The 24,311-nt window shown below is 34.8% G+C and overlaps 1 protein-coding gene across 1 annotated transcript; it reads left to right on the forward strand.

The window, feature by feature from the left end:
• Window positions 1–1,592: 1,592 nt before the first annotated feature.
• LOC144451416 (uncharacterized) lies at window positions 1,593–18,817 on the forward strand. Its single transcript, XM_078142248.1, has 10 exons — window positions 1,593–2,094; window positions 2,631–2,924; window positions 3,560–3,848; window positions 4,558–4,657; window positions 5,366–6,489; window positions 7,183–7,311; window positions 13,015–13,248; window positions 14,299–14,511; window positions 14,790–14,951; window positions 16,437–18,817. Exons 1-10 carry the CDS (start codon window positions 1,600–1,602, stop codon window positions 16,685–16,687), a joined length of 3,291 nt encoding a protein of 1,096 aa, XP_077998374.1. The 5' UTR covers window positions 1,593–1,599; the 3' UTR covers window positions 16,688–18,817.
• The last annotated feature ends 5,494 nt before the right edge of the window (window positions 18,818–24,311 follow it).

Raw genomic sequence — 24,311 nt, forward strand, 5'->3', positions numbered from 1 at the left:
ATTTTCAGAGCAAAGGAAAAAGTTAATGATACAATTAGTAATAATTACATTTTTATGATCAATTTGCAGGAAATTATTTTTTCATTGTTATAATTTTTTCAGATTCATGACTACTAAATGACTCATTATCAATTTCATTTTTACCTCCCCTGTAAGGGTATGGGAGGTACATTTAAAGGGGGATGTCTGTCTTTGTGTCTGTCTGTCTGTCTGTCCGTCCGTCCATCTGTGTGTGTGTGTGTGTGCGTGTGTGTGTGTGTGTGTGTGTTAGTGTGTGTGTGTGTGTGTGTGTGTGTGTGTGTGTGTGTGTGTGTGTGCGTGTGCGTGTGCATGTGCATGTGTCTTTCTGTGTCACCATTTTCTTAAAAACGGCTAGCTCAATTGTAATGAAATTTGGTACATATAATGTTTGGGTTAATGGCTAGACCTGATTAGTTTTTGAGCAACATGTCTTATAAGATTTGTTGATATAGTTTAGTTTTAATGAAAAAAATTGCATAATTAATGATTTTAGATAACTAGGCTGTTTCTTTCATATAATATGATACATATATCAACCATAATAAATACGCACCTGTCCTATGACATTTGTTGATACAACTTTTACCTTTAATGAGTAATTTGAATAATGAACGATATTCAGTTTAAGCAGTATCATGCACTTTTCAAATTCCGTATAATTTGGCATGTACATTAACCTAAGAAAGCACACTTGTCCAAAAAAGCCTGTTACCATAGTTTTTTTTAGTTTTAAATTCAGTTTAAATCTGATTTATTTTGCATATTAAATGATCTAATACTTCATACAGGCTATGTGATATCTGCGTAGAGTTTTAACATGTTGTTTTCATACAGCCTTCAGTGATTGGCTGAGGTCATGTCACATGGTATGGACTACTGACCCATAGTGACCTCAATTTGCATAAAACCTTGTAGCCGTATGAGATTTTGCTATGGCAACAGTCATGTAGCACAGAAGTCTCTTCTGGGTGATTTGCTTCGACTATTGAAACATTGCGTACAACTCTGTGCATCGCTACGGTTACAAACTTGAGCTAGCCTTACTATTTCCTGATCCCTTATGGCATGTATATACAGTAAATTATGTATTCATTGTTATTATGGCTCTTTTTATCAAGATGGTGAATTAACGTTACAGGGCAGTCGGGAAAGTGTATAAATCACCTTTGTCGGGGAAAGTGTACGAATCACCTTTGTTAACTAGTTCAACTAAATTGATTGTACAGATAGATTTCATTCATAAAACATGACAGGATGTTTTGCAAACAGCAGGACACCACTTCCCGTTAAAAACCATTCCAAAGATACGGTGGGATGACGCAACCATTTCACTGAGGTAAAGAACTATATGTACCAACATTGAAAACCGTTACATTAAACCTGCTGACACATATAAAAAAAAACGAATTTGAATGTTTAGCAGTATGTTAGTATAAAAGTGTCATTTTCAGATAATGAAACACACCATATTGGCTTTAGAAAATCATAGGTGTTTTCTTACAAATGAAATGAAATGTATTTTTTCTGTCTTTCAGATCCCCATAAACTGACGTTTGCATCGCGTAGAAATAAACAACAATGATGGAAAAACTAGAAGAAAGAAAAACTGTATTTCTGTTATTAAACTTGTTAATTTTCCTCTGCCAACTTGTCGGTGTTGTAACAGAAGACTTTCCAAAGGGTCATTTACAGCCTTTTGGTGCCCATAAACCTCCTATAAAGGGTGTTATAGATGAGGTTGACAAGGCCCCTAGCAGCGCAGACTTCTACAAAAATTACATCAAAAAAAGTCGTCCACTTCTCATAAAGGGAGGGGGAAATCGATGGCCTGCAGTTGACCTCTGGCCAGATGAAGAATATCTTCTGGAAAATTTTGGCGAAGAGGTTTTCCGGGTTGATCTACGGAAAGTATGGGACGATAAGCACCCACCACGAATGAATATGTACATGAAAGATTTCTTAGACATTTACAAAAAGAAGGACATCTACCTGGACTCCCCTTTCCCACGAAGTGGAATGCTCCATGATGCATTTGTACCCACTGTACTTGAATGTGAAGAACTCTTTGCCAAGGTTTGTCAAATATTGTAGAGATTTGTTTTTTGGGCACTGTACTTGTATTTTAGCTGAACACAGAAAAAATCATTTTCTGCTGTAATAGGTCTCACTAACATACTTGGGAGTTGTCACTCTCTGATATTTGCTGAGTTTAAAACTAACACCACTACGTGTGTTTTGTAAAATGATTGCAAGAAATACATTGTATGTTGTTATTAATTAATAGGGAACTTCCAAACCAAGCATCTTGAATGGTGCATTATGGGAAATATGATAATTAAGATCGGTCAATCTGTGTAATGTAAACAGACTTGTCATAGTGTTTGTGGCTGAGATTTAGGCCTATTGCTGTGACACCACAGTGAGGCATTATGGGAAATACACAATATTAGGTGCTTCACATTTGAAACAATGCCCAGAAAAGGTTGAGACCAGCTGTGAAAAGAAAACAATAGAATCAGCCACATCATTTTCCTTTAGAGTAGAACACGTTAATTAAAGTGAGTTATTTTTTTTTACTCCCTCCCCTTCCTTTGACAACTCCTTTGTAGGTTGACTCTGCAAGCTTACTGTTTAGTTCTGGCAACACGAGTTATGTGTTCCACCAAGATGGGTATGAAAATATCATCACATTGATAGCTGGACAGAAGACATTCCTGATTGCACACCCAAAAGATGGCCATAAAGTGTACGCTAATCAGTTCACTACTATGCCGGGATTATCTCCAATTGAACCTGAGAAAGTTGACCTTGTTAAGTTCCCTAAAGTAGCTGACCTTGATTACTATGAAGTACATATGGAAGCAGGGGATCAATTGTATATTCCTATATATTGGTGGCATCAGGTGAGATCTCACTTTTCCTCAATAATGCAATTTTAATCTATGTATCTTATATTGGTAGCATCAGGTGAGATCCTTTTTTTGGTCACTAAATTAATGCAATTTCAATTTATAGTATATATCTGTATATTGGTGGCATCACTTGAGATCCCACTTTCCCTCGATAATGCAATTTTAATCTATGTACCTGTATATTGGTGGCATAAGGTGAGATCCCACTTTCCCTCAATAATGCAATTTCAATCTATGTACCTGTATATTGGTGGCATCAGGTTAGAGCCCACTTTTCCTCAATAATACAATTTCAATATATGTGCCTGTATATTGGTGGCATCAGGTTAGATCCCACTTTCCCTCAATAATGCAATTTCAATCTATAATGGAGGCATCAGTTGAGATCCCAGTTTTCCTCAATAGTGCAATTTCAATCTATGTACCTGTATATTGGTGGCCTCAGGTGAAATCCCACTTTTTTGCATCAATGCAGTTTTGTTCTTTGTTCAAATAGGACAATGTACTTAACTGCCTGATTTTTTTTTGTTTCACCGGGTTTTGGCTGTTGTGTTTATTTCCTAAATATGATAAAATCTTTACTAGGTTTTGTGTATGTTTTCTAACATGGTATTTATTTTTACCAGGTCCGATCTTACAAAGCACCAAACATCGCCATCAGTTTGTGGTTTTATTTCTTCAACCATGAAGATGAACTAGATGAAGCCGGCGTCGATCCAGATATCCAAGTTGAAGAAAGTGTTTCGATGTACATGGATTACATCAAGACTCAGCCTGAAAATCTAGAATGTAAGAAGAAAGTGAGAAATAAGAAGTTAGCTGTTGTCATGAAAGAAAACAACGCTGAAGATACTCAAAACGTTAATGTCATGGTACAAGAACCACCGGATAAACTTTTAGCAAGTGGATACACAAGTAAGTAATATTTGATCACAGTGTTGTTTGTTACTCTGGTAATCGAGGCTTCAACTTCGAAACAAACTAAAACTATTGTCTCACTCACAAAACGAGTGCGAATGGGGGGGGGATTCCTGGAGTAATGACTTGAAAAGTCGGGGACGATTACTCACACGGAGCCCGCAGGTGCTATGTTTGCCGGGCCTGGGTGATTCTGGCATAGCCTGTGGACTGACTGGGAAAGCCTTGACAGTTCCACAGCAACGTGATAAAGAGCGTTGAACATAGCCCTGTCACGTAGTCCCAAACCAGAATGGATCTCTGTAGCATTTGTGTGTGTGTTTGCGTGTATTTGTCTGCATAACAAAAAAATCGCTGGGAGCAATTAGCAGCATGAAAACTAGAAAAAAAAACTATTGTCATGCATCATGTTGATACAACAAAATAAGTTATTGAATGGACATTAATTTTTATTCATATTTTTAGCAGGTTGTAAATTTTGTACAAATGGGTGTAACCTGGTTTACATGATGTATAATTAGATGTTATTCCCCACTATTTTTCTGCGAATACGAGTGACCTAAGGGGTCTTGTCACACCACGAGTCACTAGACGAGTAAAAACTGGACAACAGTTCTTAGCCAGTAGTATGCAAATAAAATTGCTTACCAAACTTTTATTATTCAGGGATAATACTCCTCACCTGGAATTTCTAATTTGATTTCAGTTCCAGTGATTGGTTTTGGTACAGGACAGTTTGCCATACATGATGAATTCCAAGATAAAGTGTATGATGTTGTGAGATACGCCCTTACGGTTGGCTATAGGTATGTATGTTTACACACAATGAAAATGATACAAGAATGAAAATAACGAATAATAGAGATATTAACATAAATATAATCTAGAAAAGGAAAATGTTCTGTCATTGTTATATAATGTTAAATATATTTCAATTTTGGAAATTTAATAGGGGAAAGACAAAAACCAAAACCAAAAAAGTTTGAAGACTACATACGTACATGGACTTAAATGAAACAAGGAGAAGTGAACTCAAAATATGCATATTACCTCGTTCTCTCTCTGTTTGAATGCCTTGTAAACATACATAGTAACATTGCAAGTTGAAAGCTGCACTAGCTGTAACTGGAATGTTTTTTTGAAACTGTTTTGTTAGATTTAATGACTTACTCATAATATCATACACAGTATTGAATACTAGTAACCTGTGGGTAAATCATTCTTGCTAACCAGAGCTGTTATTTCTTCCGTGGCACTGCAAAATAACGACGTGCATTTTGGATAGTGTCGTAAAAGAGGCCATGGTTTGTGACGAAATGTGTAAACGTGTTTGTGTACCGTCACTAGTTGTACACATTATATGGTGCAATAAATCCAATCAAATTGATTTTTGGGTCCGCACCCAAAAATCAATGCCCAGAAATCATGATTTCAATTTGTGACATATCGGGATAAAACTAAGGACTCTAATCAACATGTGCAATGTTTTAATTATTAGTGTTTTGTTTTTCAAGGATGTTTGACACAGCACAAGGATATCCCCAATCAGAGGAAGGACTTGGCAGGGCTATCAAAGATTCAGGAATTCCACGCTCTGAAATCATCATTGTTGACAAAATCCACCCCAAATATGCAGGTTTTGATGCGACAATCAAATCAGTGGAGGAAAGTTTACACAAACTACAAACGAACTACATAGATGTTGTTCTGATCCATTCACCGGATTGCGATGACTTCATTCTAGTTTGTGATATGGATTCCTTGGAGGGCACCTGGAAGGACACCTGGAAGGGGCTGGAAAAACTGCAAAAGGATGGGAAAATACGCAGTATCGGAGTCAGTAACTTTGAAGTTGATCAGCTAGAGGAGTTGATGGAAATAGCCGAGGTCCCGATCTCTGTCGTCCAGAACTGGTTTGATATTTTGCATCTAGATAAAGATGTTCGTGAGTTTTGCGCTGATCACAACATACAATATATGGGGTTTTCTATACTAGGGACACAGTGGACAATGAACGATTTTACCAGTGTTAACCCAGTGTTAGAAAATCCTCTAGTTCAGCATATTGCAATTCGGCAACAACGTACAGAAGCTAACATTATTATTCGATGGGCAATGTATAAAAATGTCATTGTCCTCACATCATCCAAAAACGAACATAATATCGTGACGAATTTCCAGTCGCTAGAAGTGTTATTGAATGCTGACGATATCCGGGATATTGAGACAACCCCGGAAATAGATTTGGATAAGTTGTATGCAGCTATGGACAAATATGAAGCCAAAACTCCGGAGAAAGACCGGAAACCTTTGACGAACGATTTTCTGGAGTTTGTAAGAACGTACAGAATTGAGGACGATGAAGCAGTGGATGACGATGGAGATGTGAACGCAACGGACGGGTCATGTGAGGCAGGAGAAGACTGCAGTGAACGTGAACGGTCAAAATACTCTGCCGAGGAAAACGAAGATTTCGATGCAGAGGTTGAATGGGTGAAGCCTGAACATCCAGGAAGTGAAGTGACGCTTTTTGAAAAAGTTAATCTTGATGAGGAGACGATTTATTTCGGAGCAGAGGACAGTTATATGTATGCATTAGATGCAACAACTGGTCAAGTTCAATGGAAATTCCTAACAAGTAAGTTAACCGTGCAGAAGCCAAGTTATTATCTTTGAACAGAAAATATGGATTATATACATTGGTCATGACAACCTTTATCTATGTCATAGATTCTGAGGTGTTCGAAATATGCTACTTGTCTATCGACTCGTAATGATAAGGCCCCTTAGGGCACTTGTATTTTGCTTGGCTGAATGAAGAAAAATATTGGAGAATGGTTTCTAATTATACCATGTGCAAACCAAGTTGGATGTGTTCGAACAAAAAATATGGATTTATACCCCGTGTCATCCTATGTCATGACATTGCATATCAGAATTCTGCTGTGTTCAAAATATGAGATAAAACAATTATAATTGTCATTATTGTTAATAATTTTTCATATTAAGGTTGTGTCGGTATTATAGTTGTATTCAAACTAAAAATATAGATTGATACCCTGTTGATCTACATCATGACAATGCCCATCTGTGTTCTGTGGTAAAAACATTCAAAATGCAATTTTTTGTCTTGATGTTTCTTATGCTTCCGGACGAATGATTGTCATGCAGTCTCAAATGTGTTTCTGCATTCTGCTAAAAAATACTTAGTGACCTAAGGGTTTTCTAAATATTTGTCTTTTGACTTGTAGTGAGAAGGCCCCTTAGGTCACTCATATTTTCCTTGATATTGTGGAATGGTATCTTATACATAATTGTATATTAATTCTAGGTCACAGTGACTTGGGTTCCTCCCCAGCATTCAGTCGTGATAATAAAGTGATATACTTTGGAGGTGAAGATGGTTATTTTTATGCACTCAGTGCAGAAGATGGAAATGTGCAGTGGACTTTTGAAACAGGTAACGTAATTGTATGATCAAAGTATATACCGTAATATGATTGATATATTTGGTTTGAGTGTATGTGTTTGTTTGTTTGTTTGTTTGTTTGTTTGTTTGTACATGTATGTGTTGTGTGTGTTTGTGTGTGTGTATGTGTTGTGTGTGTGTTTGTGTGTGTGTGTATGTGTTGTGTTGTGTGTGTGTTGTGTGTATGTGTATGTGTTGTGTGTGTTGTGTGTTTGTGTATGTGTGTGTGTGTGTGTCTGTATATGTGTATGTATGTATGTATGTATGTATGTATGTACATGTATGTATGTGTGTTGTGTGTATGTGTTGTGTGTGTATGTGTGTGTTACATGCTTTCTCTCTTCTTTTGTAGGTTGGTTCGCAATACAGATTTTATCGTGTAATATTGTAAGAATTTTGAATTGATGAACAATAATCTGTTACCATGGTTTCAAAATGTGCAACATTATCTTGTCTTATTAAAAACAGAGATTTGAGGTGCTGAGAAACATAGAAAAAAAAGTGGTTGCCGTAGATAGGAAATACTAAGCCTGATGTGGTGTCAAAGGTCAAGCTGTGAGATGGCTAATAAGTAGCTAAATTAGCATGCCCCCTAGTAACCTTGTCATACAGTAATCTGTGTCCATTGGCTAATAAGTAGCCAAATTAGCATACCCCTTAGTAACCTTGTCATACAGTAATCTGTGTCGATTGGCTAATGAGTAACCAAATTACCATACCCCTAGTAACCTTGTCAAGTAGTAATCTTTGTTGATTGGCTAATAAGTAGCTGCATTAGCATACACCTTAGTAACCTTGTAACCTTGTCAGATAGTAATCTGTTTTGATTGGCTAATAAGTAGGTAAATTAGCATACTCTTAGTAACCTTGTCAGATCAGTCTAGTAATCTATGTGGAAGTGACTCTAGCAGCTACTCTTCATCGCTGAGAAGGAAATAATATTGTTAAAAACTGGATAGATAAAGGATAAACATATCAAAAAGAGATTGAAATAAGGAAATGAAAATGGGTAAAATTGATTGCCTTTCACAAAAATGACATGAATTCGTAGTTCATTCCGACATAGTTCCTCATCAACCAAGGCTGTGCCAAGACTATAAATACTAGAAGTGACAGATATAAGATTTTTTTCCCTATAGTGCTTAGGCCTAGAAGAAAAAAAAATTGTTTGATTCCAGTTAATACTTGATCCCACCTAGTTTTTCTTGCCAATACTCAACTTATTTTTACTTATTCAAGAAAAAAATAATAAAATTGCAAAAATTGTGAAGTCTTGCAAGAAATAGCGGATGTGGAAACTGACATCAACTTAAAAAGACAATATAAAACTGTTCCTCCAAACTGTAATGGCTGTACATCTGATGAGAAGAAACCAATAACACAGAGACCATTTGGAAAACAACAGAAAACATAACTACCTGAACTAGACACTCACATATGAAAAAAAGAAAGGAAAAGAAATCTGCCTCCCCACCTATTCTAATCATGTTGGTAAGGCCTCGGTAAAACCAAACTACGGATAACCCGAGTTCATCAATAGGCAAGTCGGGTTGTTGACAATCTCTAAATCTGTTTGCAATGTCAACTGTAATAGGATTATAAAAGTTGTAACAGCTGATAACATCCCTTGACTCAAATGATTCACTCCTTGAAAGTAACCTTGCACTCAGAACTTTTCTTGTTCCATAGTTAGTTAAATAATTTTTTGAAAAATTAAGCATAGAGATACTGAAATAGCAAATTCCCATATCTGATGTCCATATACCACATGTAACATCGTCAATGTATGGTGCACGATGTATCCTAATGTTATGATCGCGATCGGATTGTGGCCTTTCACCCAAGTCAAATACATGAGGGGAACATCGCCTTTACCAGCAAAGTGCAATTCTTGCACTTTCTTATCAATCCTTATCAGCTCATTATCATAACTAAGTGTTTGCTTTTTATAATTACATCTGATAAGCCTGAGTCGTCGCTGGTACAGGTGCTAGGTCAAGACTGAAATGCTGTCGACCGAATGTGTGCAAGTATGAGTGTGTTACTCCGCCGCGAGGCACAACTGGCCCAGGTGAAAGGTCACGATCCGATCGATGTTACATGTAGTATATGGACATCAGATATGGGTATTTGCTATTTAAGTATCTCTGTGCTTAATTTTTCAAAAAATTATTTAACTAACTACGGAACGAGAAAAACTGTAGTTCCGAGTGCAAGGTTACTTTCAAGGAGTGAATCGTTTGAGTCAAGGGACATTATCAGCTGTTACAACTTTTATAATCCTATTACAGTTGACATTGCAAACAGATTTAGAGATTGTCAACAACCCGACTTGCCTATTGATGAACTCGGGTTATCTGTAGATTGGTTTTACCGAGGTGATTCCGACATGAAAACTGTTCATCCAATCTGTAATGGCTGTACATCTGATGAGAAGAAACCAATAACACAGAGACCATATGAAAAACAACAGAAAGCATAACTACCCTGAACTAGACACTCACACATGAAGAAAAAAAGAAAAAAAGAAAATCTACCTACCCCACCTATTCTAATATTGAGCATAACAGGAACCAAACAGTTTTTTTTTATTAGGCCTAAATGTTGGTGATTAATAGTCATAATAATAATGATTTTATTCATATGCACTGTAGGACACCGGACCGATGTGCTATTTCAAAGTAACAAAAATGTATATTGCACTGAACACTCCCCCCCCCCCCCCCCATGATATTGGTACAGTGTGTTTACCCACAGGTGCTTCAGTACTGTTCAGGGCGTATAATATCATCTCATTTTGCAAGTTGAAAGCATGAAACAAGAATAACTGATATTGCAAATAGCATCATTCTATATTTTTGGATTGTAACAGTGTATAATTTTTTGAATATTTGGCAGTTCATAAAACACCTTTGGAATGTATCTCATTCGGAGTTCTATATACTAAAGACAAACTAACAAAAAGTGAAATTTATCGGTGAATAATAATATGTAATTCTAACTCAGCTGTGGGAAATATTTGCATAAAATAAATATTAAAGTTGTTCTTCATCGATCTGTATTTTATGACAGCAGATATTATAAAATTAACTTGAGGTCTTTAATTCTTGTCACCTGAAATAGAGTTTTACCACCATGGCATGTCATAAACAAAATGGTTTCATTGTCGATACCATGACATAAAACATAATGATTTCTTGGTTGACACCACAGCCCAGAGACTTGGTTATTAGACTTGAGGTATTGTCTTATCAGTTGTTAACACTATTGGCAGGCCAGATATCCAAGTCTCTTGGCTGTCGACAGTATGACTTCTGCCCATGTGCTGCGAAATACGGATGTATTACTGTACATGGCCGAATGTAACTAAAACAAAAAGTGTTCGCCAGAGACAATATGTTATAAATACATTGTACATTTTAATATTCAAAGCCAGTGTTTGCCAGAGACAATATGGAATATATATGCATTCGTCACCAAGGCCAGTGTTTGCCAGAGATGATATGTAATATATATACATTCATCATCAACAAAGCCAGTGTTCGCCAGAGATGTTATGTAATATATATACATTCATGCTCAAAGCCAGTGTTTGCCAGAGACAATATGGAATATATATGCATTCATCACCAAAGCCAGTGTTTGCCAGAGATGATATGTAATATATATACGTTCATGATCAAAGCCATTTATTGGCACGTTTAGGTTGATGTTTTACTTGATAGACAACAACACTTTTACTGGTGAACACAGCATGATTGTTGTTGTGGGGAGTCTGACAAAGATGAGTTATTGTAAACAAAATTCTGTCTTCAATCACAATCTTGTTGTGTTCAGGAGTAAGTGCTCTGACCTAGCATTGGTAAACACAATGTTGTACACCATAGGCCTCTTATCCGCCAAGAGGTTGCTTCAGTAGAAATACTTGCTCTGACTTGTGAGAATTGTAAAACATCTACCTAAACTTACCCAACGATCAACTTGGATATGTATTAATTATGTATATGTACATGTATAATGTATTTGTATATATGTATATGTATATGTATATGTATGTGTATGTGTATGTGTATGTGTATGTGTGTATGTGTATGTGTATGTGTATGTGTATGTATATATGTTACATGCAGTTGTCTGGCAGAAACATCCTGATTAATTGATATTGTGTCAACTTTCTTATTCTATTTTGACCCCCTAATGTGTGATAAAATGCCATTATTGCAGCAACTGGTTGTCTTGTGAACAGTTCACTTGAGTACTCTTTGCCAAACAACAAATTGTATCATTTCAAGTCTTTTATTAGGAAGCCCTTCAACCCTCTTGACATCTGACTTTGATTTATGATAAAAACTTGACAGAAGATATAATAGCATATTGAGCTCAAATTTATGAGTTGCTAAGCAACACTTAAGTACCCAGTTATTCACAGGAATAAGAATCGACATTGTGTTCCATCCTGTAAGTTGAGACTTAATTACCGAGAAATAATTATCAATTAATATTATTATATATAATCAGAAATATGAAAAATGACAGCGATATCATGACAGGGGTTAGAATATAATTAAGCCTATTATTGATGTATTAATGCCTCTGATGTAACATACAATTATTTTATCAAAAGCCATTAAAGCTACCCTAGCTGTAACTGGGGTATAATTTTTCGATCAGACATTCAACAATCTATTCACTGAAAATTATTAAAATACCAATAATTAGACATTGTACATGTTAATTAGAGGTCGATTTCATCCCTAATTTAAATTAGTAGAGTAACCGATTAAAATTATAATTGTGTTGGCACACTCATTTTAAGGTGTGGACCCAAATTAAATTTGGTATTCATATTTTAGTATTGACATAAGGCCTAAAAAAATATTTGTTTGGTGCAATTACCCAACCCCACCTAGCTTTTCACTGCCGACCCTAAACTTTTTTTTACATATTCCAGAAGAAAAAAATTGCAAAAATTGTGAAGTCTCACGAGAAATAGTGGAATCTGATGCGGAAATTGACATCAACTTAAAAAGACAAAATGAAACAGTTCTTCCAATCTGTAATGGCTGTACATCTGATAGGAAGAAATAAACAACACAGAGACCATTTGGAAAACAATAGAAAACTTGAACGAGACACTCATACAGAAAAAAATATATGATAAAATGAAATAAAAAAATCTACCTACCCCACCTGTTCTAAACATGACAGTCACAAACCATTAGCGGTCCAAGTGCAACAAACCCGCGGGCTTGCCTGGCGAAAACGGGTGTCATAAAAGTTGTTTGCATCTCTAAAGCTGTTTGTAGCATTACTTATAATAGCCTAATAAATTGATAACAACTGATATAAGACGGAGATAAGGTTTGCCTCAATTGCGCAGTCCATGCAGACGGCCGAATAGAGGTTTTACAGCTGTTTACTTGTGTTATGTAAGAGCCCATCATCACATGTGTAAATATTGGTACTCTTTGATAACAAGTCCACTTGCTTGGCTAATGGCTTGTCCCAGTAATGAATTGAACGTAATCGGAACCAAATATTTTTATTAAGCCTGAGTATGAAAGTATTGTATCGGATAAAAAAGAATATCTCAGTTATAGTAATACAGCTTTGATTTGGTTTGCCATGGAAAATTTTTTGTTCTAGACGACAAATTAATATTCTAGTATTTTGAAATGTTTGTTTTGTATTCAGATAATTCAATTATAAGTTCACCAGCTGTTGGTAAAGAAGGTACTATATATTTTGCAAGTTTGGATGGATTTATGTATGCACTGACGCCAGATGGAAAATTAAAATGGAAGAAAGACATGTATCTTGAAATGTGGTCGTCACCGACGGTACTGAGTTTTGAAGATGGTGAATTAGTATATATTCCACAGATGGGTGGTGAAGGGCACAACATACATGCCCTGGATGGCAAAGATGGTAAGTGTTATGGACTTGTAAATCTTGAATAATGAAGGCATTATGACCACGATAGCTATCTCTCTGTGTCATCTGCCTTGAAGCGCCCTCAAACACTTACAACCTGTTATTATCCTGCAGCAAAATGATCAATCACAGAGTTACTTTTATAGCATCAATGTTGGCTGCTTTTCCAATATAGCTGCCTTCACTGAATTTCTAAGTTACGATGTTGTTAAAAGATGTTTCAACATAAAGATGGTGGCACATCTTCAAAAGTATTGAAAGCATTCAAAATACTGTCAGTGAATGGACATGTTTGTGATAAGTGCTACCTCAACAGAACAATCCAGTAGACTGTCGACAGTCGTTCGTGCCTTTTTTTCCTACGTTTTATCTAAACTTAAGTTGATGCCGCGCTTTGATCCAGCGCAACACTACTATAATTGCACACTGACATCGAGGGCCGAAAATTGAACGTAAATGGAACCAAACAATGGATCGGAGTGCGCTGGATCGGAGTGCGTCGACGACTTAAGTTTAGATAAAATGTAGGAAAAAAGGCGCGAGCGACTGTTGACAGTCTACGCATCCAGTTGGGTGTTGAGTTGTCGATGGCAGCCATTCAGGTTAGCTGTTTGAGGGCAATCTAAGTTACAATTACTTTCCTTCAAGGCAGTTGATGGATAGATAGATAGATATCGTAGTCACAATGCCTTGATTATCCGAGATGAGACTTTAGTGATAAATGAGGTTTGAGGGTGGGAGGTTTGGGGGAAGGAGGAAGGTGGGAGATTGGGGGAGGGAGGTGGTTGGAAGGGTTAGGGGAGGAAGGTGGGTGGTTTTGAAGTTATAAACACAAAACACTTTAATATGCAAATTAAGCAAGCAGTTTTAATAATTTGGATGTCTTTGTAATGATCAGTTTGTTTAAATAAATCAGTGCATTCATTGTTCAAATTCAGGCCTTGACATTGGCCCTTTAAAAGAAAAAAAAGAAAAGCAACCAATTATATTGTACATTTAATTTAGGAAAATGAGAATTTATAAATTTCTACTATTGTTTTCCAGGAAGTGTAGTGTTTAAGTTTGCAGATGGTGAGGATGGATTTTTCGCTTCTCCAAGACTAAGTCTGGACAATACAACAGTATATTTCTGTGGTCTAAACGGCTATGTATACGCACGAAATGCGTACAGTGGAAAATTGATTAAAAAGACTTATATTGGGTCAGGATCAGAAATAAATACCACACCAGCTGTAGGAAAGAAAGGACTCATTATTGGTAAGTACAACACATCATTTTTGTACAGCCCTCAGTGATTGGCTTAGACTGTATCACATGGTATGGACTTGACCCATAGTGACCTTAATTTGCATACAACATGTACTATTTTACCTAGGGTACTATTCATTCAGCACAGGAGTCCTATCAGTGATTTGGAAAGACTATATGCCTAAGACTGTGATGTGTTATAAAACACGATTAAGGACATGTACTAGATTAGTTGATCATCAAGTTTTAAGTGACCTTGATTTTGAAATCTGTATTTTTTCTCCTAGGGACTTCAAAAGGTGAATTGGTTGGTCTTGACAGAGAAAAACTGGCAGTAATATGGAAGAAGAAATTTGGAGGAAGTTTTATGTCATCACCATTCCTTGGGCCAAATAGACAAATCTACATTGGGACTGGTGATGGTAGAATTGTAGCCGTCAATTACACAGGTAAATATTAGGACAGAACTTCATGGCATGTGAGTGTCAGCATGATGTTCACATGTTTGAATGAGTGCTTGTATTGTTCTCCATAGTGACCGTACTAATTAGTGAAAGTGTAACAGAACTGATAAGTACCCTGAGTCCTTGTCTGCAAGGTACGACATTCATGCCATGACGTACACTATCAAGTGTGCCCTCTAATGATAGACAAATTTTGTTGTTCTAAGTCAAAATGATAAAAACTGGCATTTCTTGTGAGTCACCACATAGTAAGAGTCAGGGAACACTAAATGTTGGTACATCACTAGCATCCCTATCAAGTGTAAAAGTTATCATGGAAATAGTAAATCCCCAACTGTTAGAATGATTTAAACCGTGTATAAATTTTTGTCCTAGCTTTTCACACAATCTACCATATATGAACCAGCCACCAATAAACACCTAACTTAACATTGGGTAGAAATCTGTGATTGATTAACAAAGACATGATGTTAATGATAGACACAGTATAACTGATCAACAGTATATTTTAATTGTGTGTATGTAATACATTATACATTTTGAGTCATGTGAGTACCTTGCTGGGAATTTCTAGATATTAATATATGAGGGGACAGGCCCAGACTAGCTGTTAAACTGTAACATATATACATCATGTTGTTCAGCCCTATCAGGCTTGTACTGGCTGCATGAATGTCTGTATCTTACAGACTAGCAAGCTGTAAGCTATTTCCTGACTCTCTATTTACTGACTGTTATAGTTTATGTTTACTTGGTTAAATAAACTGATTATACATGTATATGACTGTGTTACTATATACTGTATATACATGTATATGACTGTGTTACTGTATACTGTGTATTCATGTATATGACTGTGTTACTGTATAATGTATATACATGTATATAACTGTTACTGTATACTGTATATACATATATACTGTATATACACGTATATGACTGTTACTGTATAATGTATATACATGTATATAACTGTTACTGTATACTGTATATACATATATACTGTATATACACGTATATGACTTACTGTATAATGTATATACATGTATATAACTGTTACTGTATACTGTATATACATATATACACATGTACTGTATATACACGTATATGACTGTGTTACTGTATAATGTATATACATGTATATGACTTACTGTGATAATACTGTATATAAATATATATGACTGTATACTGTATACTGTATATAAATATATATGACTGTTACTGTTTACTGTATATACATATATATGACTGTTACTGTATACTGTATATACATATATACTGTATATACATGTATATGACTGTGTTACTGTATACAGTATAATGACTGTTGATGGCTTCGGTTGAATTTCAAATCTCATGTCAGCTCCTCATTGAGCTAGACATGAGATGAGATGTGAAGTCACGGATAGCCTCTAGACTAGTATCCCAGTCAAGATGTGCTGAGCTTGAATACTATTTATTTTGTTTCAGATGGCAGTATACTATGGGAGATGAAAACTGGTGACTCTGATGTGTGGTCATCACCTAGTCTTGACAAAGAAGGGCGACTTTTTATCGGTGTATTTGATGGCAATATGTACGCTTTGAACAGCACAACAGGGGAAATCTTATGGAAGACATTGATAGGTCAAGCTATTGTAAGCCGCCCTCTTATCACAACCAAGTATCGTGAACTGACTTTCTGGGAGAGGAATGCAATTAAATCGAAAGAAGAACCATAAAAAACAATACTGAGGTTTCAATATTTTTGGCAGGGGTGATCTGAATGGACAGCGCCATCACTGGCAGAAATGATCACTGATTTTACTCATTTTGTTTGCTATCTGAATTGCAGATGTCTTGCCACAGAATAACCAATCTTGATAGTTTTATTTTCTCTTCACTTTTTTGTTATATGATAAAGAAGAGATGATAGTCCTAAATAATTCACGCTACTCAAAACTTAACACTGCAATATATTTAAAGTTAAAATTTAATTTAGTGCTGTACAGATTAATGTTTATTGAAATTGTATTCCTTTTCTCTATGGTGTTCAACCCCAAGCTCCTGTGTGATTTTGCAGGAAAAAAAATGCTTGTCATTACGTCCACTAAAATATTTGAAGACTATGCTGTAATGAGAGCAGCCATATTGGATAGCAGCGTCCATGTTGGATAGCAGACGCCATATTGGATAGTAGCGGCCATATTGGATAGCTGCGGCCATATTGGATTTAGTGACGTACAATTTAAATTTAAATTATAAGAATGGCAGCTTTTTACTTTTTACATAATCGATACAATGCTGAATTTAATTATTAAGTAACTAATTTTCTCAAAATTTCTATAAGAGGATTGATATTGGGTAAAGTAATTATGAAAAGATGATTGGATGATACAACAGTATCTGTGAAAGTTTGGATACATCTGCTGTACGATAGTTGGATAGTTAATATAACTTAAAACTGATAAGTTTGTATACACACACTGCGCAAGCTATAGCATTGTATAGAAACATGATTTGTAATATTTTCAAACTTGAGTCAGTTTATATGTTGTACTTGTGATCTGTAATCATCAACAGTTATCTATCACACTATACCAATACACATCAAACAAGTCACTTGAACATGTGGGAAGTTCAAATATGGCCGCTGCTAATAGCAGTAATTCACAAGCTCCTACACTGTAGATTTTTTTCCGTAAAAAAAGTCACTCTTCACTATGTCTGGTCCAACTTTCCAAAGAAATACTGCATTCAGTAGAGGCCATATTGGATTTGTCGCAAGACTGTAGTCTGCAAATACGAATGGTAAGAATTGTATTTCAAGACAAATTTGTACATAAACGATACAAATTTGAATAATTATTTCTGTTTAGTGAAATATCTATATCATGATCGAGTACAAATTTTGGCAAGGTTTGTACAGGAATGCTGGTCAGATGGTTGACCTGCAATGACTACATTTGGCTATATATACACTGCACTAGCTTTAGGTGGAATTGTACATAATCGTAATTTAACGGAATCTATTTTAGAACTGAGCCAGTGTATGCTATTTGTAAATTAATTATTATCAACACCTAGAAACTTGTTTGTCGAAAATGCACTTTTAAAAAAGTGATGAATGTGTTATATAAACTCTGTGATAAGACAAAAAGTGGCCAACATTGAAAGCAGTGATGTATATATCATTGATACATAGGAGTTTGTGTGATATATCCATACGATATGTTAGACTATGTATAGGAAATTGTTCTTAATCGACCCTTTATTGTAGGTCATTCCATGTCACTTAAATGCAGAGTATGTATTTGAAATAGAAATCTCAAATTTTTGCTGTTATTTTGTTCAGTGGCAAAAAATGCCAACCTTTCCGGGTTAAAGCTGAACCAGGTGTAACCGGAATGTTATTTTTTTATCAGATAATCAAAAACATATTCATTGAAAATTGTTAAAATACCAATAATTGGACATTATGCATATCAATTAAGGAGGCGATGCCAATTACTAATCCAGATCCAGATCCAGATTCAGAAGCCATGATAAAATTGTTTTATGAATTAAAAATCTAAAATAAGTACCAAATCCTCATCAATATGGTCACTTTAACTATGAAAACCTAATACATACTTCAGTTTCTCAAACACAACATGGTGAACTGGAAAGTTTTCATTTGGCAAAGTTAAAAAACAAATATTTGGAGAGCTTGAACATTTCTCCTTACAATACATTCTATGTAATACATTTAGTGATATGAAATGTTTCTATTTTGTGGAATTTTTTTTTGAAATTCTCTCTTTTTCTTGTTTGTGACATTTTGAATTTGTACTTTCACTTTAGGGTATTTCGTTATAATTAGCTTTATGTAGTCAGAGGGTTTCTATGTTTTATGAAAATTATTTTTGACTCATTAAAGGGAAACACCACACCAGGAAATATCGGTATTTTCATAAACTTTGGTTTCTGGAGTCATTTAATGATTTACTAACACATAAACTTTGCTCGTTTATCAAGAAACACCAAAATTCAAACTCTTTCACCTCCATTGTTGTAGTCTAGATTTTTTGCTTGGATATTTTTGGCACCGAGGTGACAGCCTGAGAAAGGCGAAGATAAGTATAAGGTCAACTGTAGATGACAGTAGCCATCACCAAAGTCGATTTCTTCACAGAGGTCAAAAAGGTGAAATTGGGGCCATTTGGACTGCAAAAACGCATTATTTAAACAATAATGTACGCCCTCCCAACCCATAATGGACGAAAGCAAACTTTGAACGACATTATATTATACGTTGTTTTGCGTTTCTCGGTCTACAAATTCACTGGAATTGGCAAAACTATAAAATAATAACAATAATGTACGCCCTCCCAGTCCATAATGGACTCAAGCAAACTTTGCACTCCATAATGGGCTCGGCTGTCGCCTCGCCCATTATGTCGTTCAAAGTTTGCTTTCGTCCATTATGGGCTGGGAGGGTGTACATTATTGTTTAAATAGTTGAAAAAATGTAAATCTCTTTCTTTTTGCAATACAAACATGTACCCACGGCCCAAGTAAGCCATATTTTAGAAGTTTTTAATGGAGAAACATGAAATGTATAGGGGAATTTCCATATTTTAAGATAAATATGAAAAATTTAATATTTTGAAATAATAATGGAAAATTCGTTTCTTTTATTTCTATATTTCAAATTTCTTTCACATTCACACGTGTAGAGGATAACGTTGATATTTTGATTGGTGTTGAATACAACAAAAAATATATCATCTAAAATAATACAGAAGATATTTGGTTTAGCCTGGGCATTCTTGTTTTACACTACTTGATTGGAAATGAACGTAACGCCAGCCTGAGGAAGACGAAGGTAAGCATGAGGTCAACTATAGATGGCAGTATACAATGCCAAAAGTCGATTTCTTCACAAAGGTCAAAAAAGGCGAAATTGGGGCCGTTTGGACAGCAAAAACGCATTATTGCGTAATAGTTGAAAAATGCGACTTTTTTGTGTTTAACCGATAATAACGTGCCCGCGGCCAGACCTATTCATCTCTTTTACGTTTCATAATGTCAAACACGTAATTTAGAGTGTTTTTTGAAAAATTAAAATGAATATTTCTGAAAATATTAATAGAAAAATTAATAAAAAATGCCATCCTTCGTTATAAACTTAACTTCAAGATTTCTTACAACTCACAACACTTTAATTTATGCACGCAACATTTTAATTTATGCATTTATAATGATAGGTCAACTGTAGATGGCAGTATACAATGCCAAAAGTCGATTTTTTCACAAAGGTGAAAAAAGGCGAAATTGGGGTCGTTTGGACAGCAAAAACGCATTATTGCGTAATAGTTGAAAAATGCGACTTTTTTGTGTTTAACCGATAATAACGTGCCCGCGGCCAGACCTATTCATCTCTTTTACGTTGCATAATGTCAAACACGTAATTTAGAGTGTTTTTTGAAAAATTAAAATGAATATTTCTGAAAAAATTAATAGAAAAATTAATAAAAAATGCCATCCTTCGTTATAAACTTAACTTCAAGATTTCTTACAACTCACAACACTTTAATTTATGCACGCAACATTTTAATTTATGCATTTATAATGATAGGTCAACTGTAGATGGCAGTATACAATGCCAAAAGTCGATTTTTTCACAAAGGTGAAAAAAGGCGAAATTGGGGTCGTTTGGACAGCAAAAACGCATTATTGCGTAATAGTTGAAAAATGCGACTTTTTTGTGTTTAACCGATAATAACGTGCCCGCGGCCAGACCTATTCATCTCTTTTACGTTGCATAATGTCAAACACGTAATTTAGAGTGTTTTTTGAAAAATTAAAATGAATATTTCTGAAAAAATTAATAGAAAAATTAATAAAAAATGCCATCCTTCGTTATAAACTTAACTTCAAGATTTCTTACAACTCACAACACTTTAATTTATGCACGCAACATTTTAATTTATGCATTTATAATGATAGGTCAACTGTAGATGGCAGTATACAATGCCAAAAGTCGATTTTTTCACAAAGGTGAAAAAAGGCGAAATTGGGGTCGTTTGGACAGCAAAAACGCATTATTGCGTAATAGTTGAAAAATGCGACTTTTTTGTGTTTAACCGATAATAACGTGCCCGCGGCCAGACCTATTCATCTCTTTTACGTTTCATAATGTCAAACACGTAATTTAGAGTGTTTTTTGAAAAATTAAAATGAATATTTCTGAAAAAATTAATAGAAAAATTAATAAAAAATGCCATCCTTCGTTATAAACTTAACTTCAAGATTTCTTACAACTCACAACACTTTAATTTATGCACGCAACATTTTAATTTATGCATTTATAATGATAGGTCAACTGTAGATGGCAGTATACAATGCCAAAAGTCGATTTTTTCACAAAGGTGAAAAAAGGCGAAATTGGGGTCGTTTGGACAGCAAAAACGCATTATTGCGTAATAGTTGAAAAATGCGACTTTTTTGTGTTTAACCGATAATAACGTGCCCGCGGCCAGACCTATTCATCTCTTTTACGTTTCATAATGTCAAACACGTAATTTAGAGTGTTTTTTGAAAAATTAAAATGAATATTTCTGAAAATATTAATAGAAAAATTAATAAAAAATGCCATCCTTCGTTATAAACTTAACTTCAAGATTTCTTACAACTCACAACACTTTAATTTATGCACGCAACATTTTAATTTATGCATTTATAATGATAGGTCAACTGTAGATGGCAGTATACAATGCCAAAAGTCGATTTTTTCACAAAGGTGAAAAAAGGCGAAATTGGGGTCGTTTGGACAGCAAAAACGCATTATTGCGTAATAGTTGAAAAATGCGACTTTTTTGTGTTTAACCGATAATAACGTGCCCGCGGCCAGACCTATTCATCTCTTTTACGTTGCATAATGTCAAACACGTAATTTAGAGTGTTTTTTGAAAAATTAAAATGAATATTTCTGAAAATATTAATAGAAAAATTAATAAAAAATGCCATCCTTCGTTATAAACTTAACTTCAAGATTTCTTACAACTCACAACACTTTAATTTATGCACGCAACATTTTAATTTATGCATTTATAATGATAGGTCAACTGTAGATGGCAGTATACAATGCCAAAAGTCGATTTTTTCACAAAGGTGAAAAAAGGCGAAATTGGGGTCGTTTGGACAGCAAAAACGCATTATTGCGTAATAGTTGAAAAATGCGACTTTTTTGTGTTTAACCGATAATAACGTGCCCGCGGCCAGACCTATTCATCTCTTTTACGTTTCATAATGTCAAACACGTAATTTAGAGTGTTTTTTGAAAAATTAAAATGAATATTTCTGAAAATATTAATAGAAAAATTAATAAAAAATGCCATCCTTCGTTATAAACTTAACTTCAAGATTTCTTACAACTCACAACACTTTAATTTATGCACGCAACATTTTAATTTATGCATTTATAATGATAGGTCAACTGTAGATGGCAGTATACAATGCCAAAAGTCGATTTTTTCACAAAGGTGAAAAAAGGCGAAATTGGGGTCGTTTGGACAGCAAAAACGCATTATTGCGTAATAGTTGAAAAATGCGACTTTTTTGTGTTTAACCGATAATAACGTGCCCGCGGCCAGACCTATTCATCTCTTTTACGTTGCATAATGTCAAACACGTAATTTAGAGTGTTTTTTGAAAAATTAAAATGAATATTTCTGAAAAAATTAATAGAAAAATTAATAAAAAATGCCATCCTTCGTTATAAACTTAACTTCAAGATTTCTTACAACTCACAACACTTTAATTTATGCACGCAACATTTTAATTTATGCATTTATAATGATAGGTCAACTGTAGATGGCAGTATACAATGCCAAAAGTCGATTTTTTCACAAAGGTGAAAAAAGGCGAAATTGGGGTCGTTTGGACAGCAAAAACGCATTATTGCGTAATAGTTGAAAAATGCGACTTTTTTGTGTTTAACCGATAATAACGTGCCCGCGGCCAGACCTATTCATCTCTTTTACGTTTCATAATGTCAAACACGTAATTTAGAGTGTTTTTTGAAAAATTAAAATGCATATTTCTGAAAAAATTAATAGAAAAATTAATAAAAAATGCCATCCTTCGTTATAAACTTAACTTCAAGATTTCTTACAACTCACAACACTTTAATTTATGCACGCAACATTTTAATTTATGCATTTATAATGATAGGTCAACTGTAGATGGCAGTATACAATGCCAAAAGTCGATTTTTTCACAAAGGTGAAAAAAGGCGAAATTGGGGTCGTTTGGACAGCAAAAACGCATTATTGCGTAATAGTTGAAAAATGCGACTTTTTTGTGTTTAACCGATAATAACGTGCCCGCGGCCAGACCTATTCATCTCTTTTACGTTTCATAATGTCAAACACGTAATTTAGAGTGTTTTTTGAAAAATTAAAATGCATATTTCTGAAAAAATTAATAGAAAAATTAATAAAAAATGCCATCCTTCGTTATAAACTTAACTTCAAGATTTCTTACAACTCACAACACTTTAATTTATGCACGCAACATTTTAATTTATGCATTTATAATGATAGGTCAACTGTAGATGGCAGTATACAATGCCAAAAGTCGATTTTTTCACAAAGGTGAAAAAAGGCGAAATTGGGGTCGTTTGGACAGCAAAAACGCATTATTGCGTAATAGTTGAAAAATGCGACTTTTTTGTGTTTAACCGATAATAACGTGCCCGCGGCCAGACCTATTCATCTCTTTTACGTTTCATAATGTCAAACACGTAATTTAGAGTGTTTTTTGAAAAATTAAAATGAATATTTCTGAAAATATTAATAGAAAAATTAATAAAAAATGCCATCCTTCGTTATAAACTTAACTTCAAGATTTCTTACAACTCACAACACTTTAATTTATGCACGCAACATTTTAATTTATGCATTTATAATGATAGGTCAACTGTAGATGGCAGTATACAATGCCAAAAGTCGATTTTTTCACAAAGGTGAAAAAAGGCGAAATTGGGGTCGTTTGGACAGCAAAAACGCATTATTGCGTAATAGTTGAAAAATGCGACTTTTTTGTGTTTAACCGATAATAACGTGCCCGCGGCCAGACCTATTCATCTCTTTTACGTTGCATAATGTCAAACACGTAATTTAGAGTGTTTTTTGAAAAATTAAAATGAATATTTCTGAAAATATTAATAGAAAAATTAATAAAAAATGCCATCCTTCGTTATAAACTTAACTTCAAGATTTCTTACAACTCACAACACTTTAATTTATGCACGCAACATTTTAATTTATGCATTTATAATGATAGGTCAACTGTAGATGGCAGTATACAATGCCAAAAGTC

This window comes from Glandiceps talaboti, chromosome 21 (assembly GCF_964340395.1).
Source record: "Glandiceps talaboti chromosome 21, keGlaTala1.1, whole genome shotgun sequence".
Classification (NCBI taxonomy): domain Eukaryota; kingdom Metazoa; phylum Hemichordata; class Enteropneusta; family Spengelidae; genus Glandiceps; species Glandiceps talaboti.

Bases quoted from the DNA above. Each gene is read 5' to 3' on its own strand.
- LOC144451416 (XM_078142248.1), top strand. From the start codon at position 1,600: ATGATGGAAAAACTAGAAGAAAGAAAAACTGTATTTCTGTTATTAAAC. The intron at 2,925-3,559 runs GTGAGATCTCAC...TATTTTTACCAG, and splicing joins CTATATATTGGTGGCATCAG to GTCCGATCTTACAAAGCACC. The intron at 6,490-7,182 runs GTAAGTTAACCG...TATTAATTCTAG, and splicing joins TCAATGGAAATTCCTAACAA to GTCACAGTGACTTGGGTTCC.